The sequence below is a fragment of the Balaenoptera physalus genome, assembly GCF_965194825.1.
Source record: "Balaenoptera physalus genome assembly, chromosome: 8".
NCBI lineage: Eukaryota > Metazoa > Chordata > Mammalia > Artiodactyla > Balaenopteridae > Balaenoptera > Balaenoptera physalus.
The window spans coordinates 101,730,657-101,741,186 of NC_138887.1; the positions used below are offsets into that span (position 1 = coordinate 101,730,657).

The 10,530-nt window shown below is 37.8% G+C and overlaps 1 protein-coding gene across 6 annotated transcripts in view; it reads right to left on the bottom strand.

The window, feature by feature from the left end:
- TMEM209 (transmembrane protein 209) overlaps window positions 1–10,526 on the bottom strand; it is a 30,440-nt gene extending 19,914 nt beyond the window's left edge. For 2 of the 6 annotated variants that reach the window (XM_082473019.1, XM_082473017.1), the window contains exons 1-6: window positions 10,432–10,524; window positions 9,350–9,486; window positions 9,150–9,208; window positions 8,163–8,294; window positions 7,456–7,697; window positions 1,634–1,835 (exon numbers count right to left, since the gene is read on the bottom strand). In XM_082473019.1, the coding sequence (XP_082329145.1) occupies window positions 1,634–1,835; window positions 7,456–7,697; window positions 8,163–8,294; window positions 9,150–9,208; window positions 9,350–9,486 (772 nt within the window). In that variant the 5' untranslated portion in view covers window positions 10,432–10,524. Of the gene's footprint in view, window positions 1–1,633; window positions 1,836–7,455; window positions 7,698–8,162; window positions 8,295–9,149; window positions 9,209–9,349; window positions 9,487–10,276; window positions 10,395–10,431 lie in introns of those variants that run through there. The other 4 variants (XM_082473020.1, XM_082473022.1, XM_082473021.1 and 1 more) reach the window with 3 other exon arrangements.
- Window positions 10,527–10,530: the final 4 nt, after the last annotated feature.

Below are 10,530 nucleotides of genomic sequence, written 5' to 3' on the forward strand. Positions count from 1 at the left end.
ACAATCTCATGTATATTTAGCAAATCTGACAGAGTTATGAGGAGACATTTAATGGGAAACAATCAGTGGGAGCATTTAACACACTTTCTTAGTAACCAATAAATCAAGCAGATAAAAATTAATAAGACTCCCCTGGTGGCGCAGTGGTTAAGAATCCGCCTGCCAATGCAGGAGACACGGGTTCAACCCCTGGTCTGGGAAGATCCCACATGCCGCGGAGCAACTAAGCCCGTGCGCCACAACTACTGAGCCTGCGTGCCACCACTACTGAGCCCACGTGTCTAGAGCCTGTGCTCCGCAACAAGAGAAGCCACCGCGATGAGAATCCCACACACCGCAATGAAGAATAGCCCCCACTCACCGCAACTAGAGAAAGCCCGCACGCAGCAACGAAGACCCAACACAGCCATAAATAAATAAATTAAAAAAATAACACCATCATGAAGCTTGACTCAATGAGCAAACATGAAGCCCAATATTTAGACTGTGCATTCTTTTCAATATACCAAGAACCACTCATAAAAAGTGGTTATAAATAGCAGGCCTAAATACAAGTCTCAAAAAAATAAAAAAATTAATAGGGTACAGATCAAAATCTCTAGCCAGAGTACAATTAACTTAGGAAAAAACAGATAACAAAGCCTTTCATTTCACATATTTGGAAATTAAAAGCAACACCAATCACCAATAATACTTCCAAACAATATTTCTACATAACTCCTATATGTCAATGAAGAAATAAAAATGGAAGTCAGAAAATACCTGGATATGACAAAAATATGTAGAGGGTACATAGGGTTCTTTGTATTCCACTCTATAATTTTTGGTATCCTTGAAATATTTCAAAATTTAAAAAGAAGAAAAAGCATGTATCAACAGATAACAATATTGACTTGTTTCTTTGACATTTGTGGCACTTTCAGGAAAAATTAAATTAAAAATCAACAGAGAGATTTCAAGTGACACAAAGAGCCACGGTCCAATAACTGGCTTCCTCACTGTGGCCATGCTTTAGCACCTAATGTGCTTTCTGTGAAAGTTCCTGAGGGGGAAAAATCATTACTAGGCTCAATAGCCTAACTTGGTTTCAATAATAGACTTTGTAATAATCAAATCCACCCCAAATAGATTAAGATTTGCTAACATTGTTTCCCAAGGCAAACCAGAGACAAGTTAAAAAATGTTCTGAAAACAACAGCACTTCTGGAGTAAATCCATGCTCTCTCCAGCCTCCCTGCCACACCAACCTTCCCAAGGACTACCTGAAAGGAGACAACTATCACTTCACGAAGCTCTGCTGCGGACCGCATCAAAAACAGTTTTATGACCTCAACTTTTAAACAAATTATAACTTACATTATACGAAAAAGCTTTCAATAGTAATGTAGACAAAAGGTTCAAGATTTCTGTTAGCTCAGCTATATTTTACATCTTAAATTTTGGTGAACTTAATTCTTCTAACTGAACAAAATACAAAAACAAAATATATTTCTCTCCTAAGCTACACAAGGTGTATTATTAAAGGACTTAAACATTTATGTATGGGATCAAAGTAACAAAAATAATAGGTTGAAGATAACGTAAAATGACACAAAAAATACGTACATTAGATCTAAATAAAATATATATGTACCCAGCTTAACTCTATGCTGTTTCTCTTCTTCACTTCTAAGAAAAGTATCCAAGGTTCGTAGGTCTGTCATGTAGTCTTCTTTGTCAGTAGGGGAGTTGTAGACGGTGGGTGAAGAACGGTAGCGAGATCTCAATCCACTGTTCTCCACTGGTCCAACAGTGGTAGGGTATGGAGAAGATGGAGAGGGACTATAGCTGGCCAACTATACAAAATAAAAGAAATTTATTTTATTTTTCTTTAACTGAAATTTCTTTCTTTTGGTTTTTGACTTTCAAAAAGTACACACCAATTAGAATGGCCAAAATCCAGAGCACTGACAATACCAAATGCTGGCGAGGATGTAGAGTAACAGGAACTTGGATTCATTGCTGGTGAGAATGCAAAACAGTCACTTTGGAAGACAGTTTGGCAGTTTCTTACAAAACTAAACATACGATTACCAAAACAAACATCCTCCTCCTTGGCATTTACCCCCAAAAGCTGAAAATTTATGTCCATACAAAGACCTGCACACAGACGTTTATAAGAAACTTTATTCTTAACTGTCAAAACTTGGAAGCAACCAAGATGCCCTTCAGTAGGTCAATGGATAAACTGTGGTACATCCAGATGATGGAATATTATTCAGCACTAAAGGAAATGAGCTAGCAAGCCATGAAAAGACATGGAGGAAACTTAAATGCGTATTACTAAGTGAAAGAAGCCAATCTGAAAAGGCTACATATTGTATGATTGTGGAAAAGGCTGGGGTAGGGGGAGGATGTATAAGCGGAGCACAGAGGATTTTTAGGGCAATGAAATTACTCTGTATGAAACCATAATGGTGGATACATGTCATATGTTTGTCCAGACACATAGACTGTACACCACCAAGAGTGAATGCTAATGTAAACTATGGACTCTGGGTGATAACGATGTGTTAGCACAGGCTCTTCTATTCGTACCACTCTGCAGCAAGATGTTGATAGCGGGGGAGGCTGTGCCTGTGCGGGGGGCAGGGGTACACAGAAAATCTCTTTTCTATTCCTCTCAATTCTGCTGTGAACCTGAAACTGTTCTAAAAATAGTCTATTTTCCAAAAAAGTAATATATGTATATTTTAAAAAATGAAATGCATGAAGAAAATAAGCCATACTTGTAACTCTACCACCTAGAGATAATACAAACCTTTTTCACATTTCATGTATTTTCAACTCTTTAAATGTACATATATGTTAATATATTTTTGTTTTCATATAATTGAGGTAATACCCTTTAGCATTATATTGATTTTTTAAAGTTAACAAGAATTTTTCTATAAAAATCCTTTGTAAATATTCTTACTAGCTATATAATACTTCATAATACAAATCTATCATAATTTATTTTTACATTCTTATATTCTAGACATTTGGATTGTCTAAAATTTTTGGTTACTGTAAATAATGTTATGATTAGCATCTTTGTGCATAAATCTTTGCTTAATTTCTGATGACTTCCTTTAGGAGATCCCTAGAACTGAAATGACTTGATCAAAGCATATGAACATTTTTAATACACATTTCCATTCTATTAAATGAAAATGTTGTACTAAGTTATCCTCCTATCAGAAGAGGACAGGAACACCTATTTTGGTATGTGTCCATCAGCATTACTATTTAAAAATATTTATGATATATAAGAATTTTTAAAAAATGTATATTTAATTTGCATTTTCCTTATACTTATTAAGTTAAACACCTTAAAAATACAATTACTTGTCAGTAGTATTACCTATTTTATTAACTACTTACTCCAGTACATTGACAATTTTTTTCTACTGGGGTTTCATGATCAATTTATATTAGTCTGTAATAAATTAAGGATTAACAAATTTTATAATATTTAATGCTGTTTACAAATAAAAATGTTAATCTTCTTCCACACTGATTTTTCTTTTATTTCAATTAACATGTTAAATCCTTATATATATTATGACTGTGTCTGGGCTACTGTTTCATTAACTGGTTTTATCTTGCTCAAGCGGTATAATATTTTATGCTTCCTTGACATTATCTTATTTCATTCTCTCAATAAGTGGTAAATATTATTACTGTATTAATTTTAGGTATAAGAGGTTAGGTAACTTGCTCAAGATCATACCAGGACACCATTCCAGTTTTCTGACTCTATTCTGTTCCAAGGCAGTGATTTCCACCATTCTGTCTTCCAGGTCACTTATCCATTCTTCTGCCTCAGCTATTCTATTATTCCTTCTAGTGTATTTTTCATTTCAGTTATTGTATTGTTCATCTGTTTGTTCTTTAGTTCTTCTAGGTCTTTGTTAAACATTTCTTGCACCTTCTCGATCTTTGCCTCCATTCTTTTTCCGAGATCCTGGATCATCTTCACTATCATTATTCTGAATTCTTTTTCTGGAGGGTTGCCTGTTTCCACTTCATTTAGTTGTTTTTCTGGGGTTTTATCGGGGACATAATCCTCTGCTTTTTCATTTTGTCTAACTTTCTGTGATTGTGGTTTTCATTCTGCAGGCTGCAAGATTGTAGCTCTTGCTTCTGCTGTCTGCCCTCTGGTGGATGAGGCTATCTAAGAGGGACTGGGTCTTGCTCTGGTGGGCAGGGCCATGCTCAGTAAAACTTGTCTGCTGATGGGTGGGGCTGTGTTCCCTCCCTGTTAGTTGTTTGGCCTGAGGCGACCCAGCACTGGAGCCTACAGGATATATGGTGGGGCGGCCTCCAGGAGGGCTCACGCCAATGAGTACTTCCCAGAACTGCTGCTGCCAGTGCCCTTGTCCCCACAGTAAGCCTCAGCCACCCCCCACCTCTGCAGGAGACCCTCCAACACTAGTGGGTAGGTTGGTTCAGTCTCCTATGGGGTCACTGCTCCTTCCCCTGGGTCCTGGTGCGCACAAGACTTTGTGTGTGCCCTCCAAGAGTGGAGTCTCTGTTTCCCCCAGTCCTGTGGAAGTCCTGCAACCAAATCCTGCTGGCCTTCAAAGTCAGATTCTCTGGGGATTCCTACTCACATTGCCAGACCCCCTGACATGGGGCTCAGAACTTTCACTCCAGTAGGAGAAGTTCTGTGGTATAATTGTTCTCCAGTTTGTGGGATGCTCACCTGGTGGGTATGGGATTTGATTTTATCGTGATTGTGCCCCTCCTACTGTCTCAGTGCAGCTTCTCCTTTGTCTTTGGTTGTGGGGTATCTTTTTTGGTGGGTTCCAGCGTCTTCTGGTCAATGGTTGTTCAGCAGTTAGTTGTGATTTCAGTGCTCTCGCAAGAAGAGATGAGCACATGTCTTTCTACTCTGCCATCTTGAACCCATCTCCTCCAGTTTTCTAACTCTGGAGCTTACACTTCTAACATGTTTTATTGGATCAGAATGATCTGTTCATACAATAGCAAAATGCTGACAACTGTTGAAGATGGGTAATAGATACGCAGGAGTTCACTATACTGGTCCCTTCATTTTTGTGTATGTTTGAAAATTTCCATAATCAAAAGTTTAAAAAATAATTGTTTCTTGAAAATTTAAAAGAACTCAATGGTAAAGCTTCTGGGCCCTAATGTGTTCTGTGGATGTATTTGATTAATAGTTTTTAAATTTTCTTCCTTGATTTATTTAGGTTTTCTACTACTCTGTCAATTTTAGCATTTTTTTAAAAAACATCTTTATTGGAGTATAATAGCTTTACAATGGTGTGTTAGTTTCTGCTTTATAACAAAGTGAATCAGTTATACATATACATATATCCCCATATCTCTTCCCTCTTGCATCTCCCTCCCTCCCACCGTCCCTATCCCACCCCTCTAGGTGGTCACAAAGCACCGAGCTGATCTCCCTGTGCTATGCGGCTGCTTCCCACTAGCTATCTATTTCACGTTTGGTAGTGTATATATGTCCATGCCACTCTCTCTTTGTCCCAGCTTCCCCTTCCCCCTCCCCATATCCTCAAGTCCATTCTCTAGTAGGTCTGCATCTTTATTCCCATCTTGCCCCTAGGTTCTTCTGACCATTTTTTCTTCTTCTTTTTTTTTTTAGATTCCATATATGTGTTAGCATATGGTATTTGTTTTTCTCTTTCTGACTTACTTCACTCTGTATGGCAGTCTCTAGGTCCATCCACCTCACTACAAATAACTCAGTTTCGTTCCTTTTTATGGCTGAGTAATATTGCCTTGTATATATGTGCCACATCTTCTTTATCCATTCATCTGTTGATGGACACTTAGGTTGCTTCCATGTCCTGGCTATTGTAAATAGAGCTGCAATGAACATTTTGGTACATGACTCTTTTTGAATTATGGTTTTCTCAGGGTATATGTCCAGTAGTGGGATTGCTGGGTTGTATGGTAGTTCTATTCTTAGTTTTTTAAGGAACCTCCATACTGTTCTCCATAGTGGCTGTATCAATTTTAACATTTTTTTTCCCCAGAAAAATAATTATTCATTTCATTAATTTTTCCAAAGTATTACTTTGGTTCAACAGACACATATAGCATCTATATTCCATACACTGTGCTAAGGAAACAAAGATGAATAAAAACACATAATCTTGTGCTCAAGGTTATAATATAGTAGAAAACAAGATAATTAAGCAATGTTATGAGCTTTATGTACAGAGCTAATTAGTAGATACTAATAATAGTTTTTAAGAAATAAAAATAACTTAAATATTCAAGAGTAAACTAGGGTATATCCACTAGATGAGTATTAATTAGCCATTAAACAGAAATTATGTTTGGGTGGTAGGACGATGAGTGATTTTTTCTACTAATTTCCTAACTTTCTGTAATGATCATATGGTACTTTTCCCATGAAAACAAAGTAAAACTATTTTAAAAAGTCATATTTACCTATTGGTTATGAATTACCCTCATAATATTTAACTTATACAAAATTTTCTAAATTCCATTACTTGCCAAAATTATTATTAGGTAACCAGTAGTATGGAATTTCAGTACAAAGAAATATTATGTAAAAGGGTAAGGGCAGACAGTGTGTTGATTTCATTTCCAGACATCTCTCATAACTATAGCGATATTAGTCTAACTAGTGACAGTATCTGGATATGTGACCATCCCAGGAGTTCCCTGGCGGTCCAGTGGTTAGGACTCCGTGCTTCCACTGCAGGGAACACGGGTTCAATCCCTGGTCAGGGAAGTAAGATCCTGCAAGCCACGCGGTGTGGCCAAAAAAAGGTACTTGAAAATGTGACCATCCCTCTTTTAATGCTTTTTATAGCCTTATGCATCAGGCAGGAGCCACAATTTCAAATTTGTCAATTTTGTTTCTCTCAAGCCTAAAAATTAAAACAAAAGTCCACTCTACCGTGGGAGATGGAATGAAGGTTTCTCATCATCCTATGGAGAGTATACATACTCAAGAGTCAAGTTACATGACAATCCCAGTTTCTGGCTTAGAAGATACTCCAATATGATGAAAAGCATTAATACTCTATAAGGATATACAAAAGTTTCACATAAAGAAGCAAAGAAAGAGGGAAAACATGAGTAAAGGAAACTAAAGTAAAAAATCATCATAATTTCAACTTTTAAAGACAGCAGAAAGATCCTAGATGGTGAACCTCAGTTCGTTATCTTTTCAAAAGCTAAATCTTTTCTTTTGTTTTAAGATGCGATATAAAGAACTTCTAACTGGTGTCAGGAAATCTGGCTTCTATTCTTAGCTCTTAAATGGGCAATTTGGGCAAGTCAATTACCCACTGGTCCTGGGTTTCTTTATTGATAAAACAAGGAGTTTCGACTCACTAGATGATTTTCAATTCAAACCTCCCAATTCTAAAATAGTAATGTGATTGGCCAAGAGAAAAGAGTCATTACCTTGTTATAACCACTGATGGGTGAGTAGGTCACTCCAGGGCTATAAGAACCACTGCCACCTGATGACAGACCTTGTAGCTGAGGGCTGTATCCAGTTATACAGCTGGTGGTGAACTTGGGGCTGGTACTGGGTGAGCGAGATGGGCTATAACTTAATACACTCTGACCCTGAATTGAAGGAGAAGGTGGAGAGGGAGGGATTTGGGATGCTGCCAGATCACGTGGAGGAGTAGTCTGTACAACTAGAAGGAACAAACAAATAATTGTGTGTAAGTATAAATAAAATTTCTATGACAACAGATTTAATGAACTGAATCTTTTCCTTCAGGAAAAGGGCAAGTAATAGAGTGACCTGGTTGTTAAATTACATAAAGTATTACTACCAAAGGACACAAATGGTTGTTTACCATTTCCATAGAGTTCAAAATAAGAAATTGGCTTTAATGTAGCAAAAGTTAGTCATTTAATTTTAACAGTAATTAAACAATGGAACAAACTTCCATGAGGCTGTGAATGTTACTCAATTTATGTAAATCGGAATGATAATCATTGATCTTAAGACCATTTACTGTAGAACTGTTTAATATAGTTGAACCAGATGGCCTTAGAAGTCCCTTCTAGCTGAGTCTATGAGAAGAGAAAATTAAATTGAGAAAGATTTATTGCCAACCTTTCACCCACCTTTGCAAAAGATATGAAACACTTACCAGCTGTTTTTAACCCTAAAAGTGTTTGCTGTCCAGGGCTAACAACCAGACTTGTTGGTGCCACAGTGTACTTGAAATATCTCCAAAAATCAAATAAAGCATTTAGGCTGAAGAGAGATGCAAGGGCAAGCTCTGGAAGAGAACAATTTATTTATTTTTTAAAAGGGGGGTGGAACATTTAAAGGGGGGGTAACAAAACCATGCATACTTTAGCAAATTAACAACAACAAAATTGAAAACTATCTTCTTATTCCTCATAAGAGTTACCACTTCACTTAATGAATGTCTATTATGTGTAGGGCATTTACCAGTGAGTTGGAAAATATTATCACTAATCCTTACAACCTTTTACAGTAAACATTTTCACCTTCATTTTAAAGATCAACCACCAGTTGTAAAGAAGTCAAGTGACTTTTGCAGTAGCTCACAGCTAGTTACTGAAGCCATGATTCTAACTCAGGTATGCAGATTCCAAAACTCTTGCTCTTCCACTTGCCCCACCACTTCCCCATCGCAGACTTTAGCTTAATGTATGTATTAGACTTTGGAATTTACTTCAATGGCCATAAGGACCCTTTATACCCAAGGACTACTGAAGAGCAGACAGAGAGGAAGGATGAGGAAACTGAGGAAGCCATCAATGCAGCAGAAATCGGGTTGATCTTGAAAGGTGAAAAGGTAGAGAAGTAGGGAAGGCAATTCAGGGAGACAAATACAAACACAAATCTCACCAGCTCCAAACTTTATTTTTCTTCACAGAACTCATGATTATCTGGAATCGTATTATTAATTTGATTGTCTCTTCTACTAGAATATTCCTTCCATGAGGGCAGGGACCTTGTTCCCTTCCTGGTGTATTACCAGTTTTGGGAACATAGCAGGCACTCAAATATTTGTCGAATAAAGGAATGAATACTAAGCTGAATTAAACTTGAACGCAGTTTTTCACTGGGAGTAACTACACTGCAGTGAAAATTAATTACTTACCTATATACCAGAGGGGCCAGTGTGTCACATTATAATATGAACTAATCAATTTTCCAGTCCTGAAAAAATTAAAAAGCTTTTTAATAGTAACAAAACAAAACAAAACCACACAAAAATCAAAACAAACACAAAACCTGTGGAACCAACCATTGGCCTCTTAAATTTTCACTTTTTTCCCCCTTTTTGGCTAATTAACTTACATTTCAGTATATATCATTCCAGCCATAGATACATTTAGGAGTCCCCAGGCTAAAACCACTTTCCTAGCTTCTGTTTCTTTTCTCATCTTGATGGTTCTGTCAATAAGGGAAGCACTAGGGTTTGGCTCCCCTTGCATCTGTTCAAAATCAAAAAGCATGAGAATTAATTAAAAGAAACAACTTCTCCATTTAAGAAATCAAACTTGTTATAAGGTAACTAAAAATTGCATCTACTTTTCCTCATCTTCAAATGTCTTTCCTAACTTTTTCTAATTTTAATATTAGTATATGAAAAGGGAACCCTAAATTACAGCTTCATTGGCACCACATTGTAATCAACAGAGAACTGGCTGTTTCCTTCAGAGAATAATTTAACACTTCCAATAAAGAAAAATATTTTATTTTGTAATTTAAGGGTTAGTGGTTATGTTTGCAATTACGCCCTGCTGTGTTTTTGGAATATGTCACAAGGACTAGCCAAGGGCTGTAAGAAATTCAAAATACCAAGTTCTGGGAGAAAGTATTCCAAATAAGATATGTCATTACTCTCCTCCCACATGCTCGTGCATAAGTCATTAACTGCCTATGATCTTTATTTAACAGCTCTGCACACGACCGACACACGCCAGAGATCTCTGATTCGTGTTGCTGATAAAATATAAGGATTTAATTTTAGAAGGGCGAGTACTCATGGTGTGAAGGGGATACGGGTGAGTTGGGGAGAGTGAGCAGTTTTGGTCCACATTAGGATTTATTAGTTCCTCTGTTTTCCTAGGCCTCATCTCTTGCAGACAAGTGTTAAGACTTGCCCCAGATATATGGAGTCGTAGCCCACAGAGTAAGAGCAGTACCCTTCCCGCCACCCTGCCCCCGAGTCAACACTACACAGTGCGGAGAGCTTCCCTCCCTGGCTCTCGCAGCACAAACTTTATGGCTTCTTTCCTCCCTTCCACCACGGGTAGTGGGAGGTCTGGCCACACTCCCCTTCGGCTGAACCCTCGCCAGCTCCGCAGGCGCGTAACTCCCACTGCCCGCGTGGACTCAAGAGTCCAGACACCACAAAGATGACCCCGAAAACGCACCGTGTTCTTCGCCTGGAAGCGGCTGGCTCGCGCCACTCTCCACTGCACATGCGCGAAGCCAAGCGTTAAGGCGAAAGCGACCGGCTTGGGAGGCTAGTT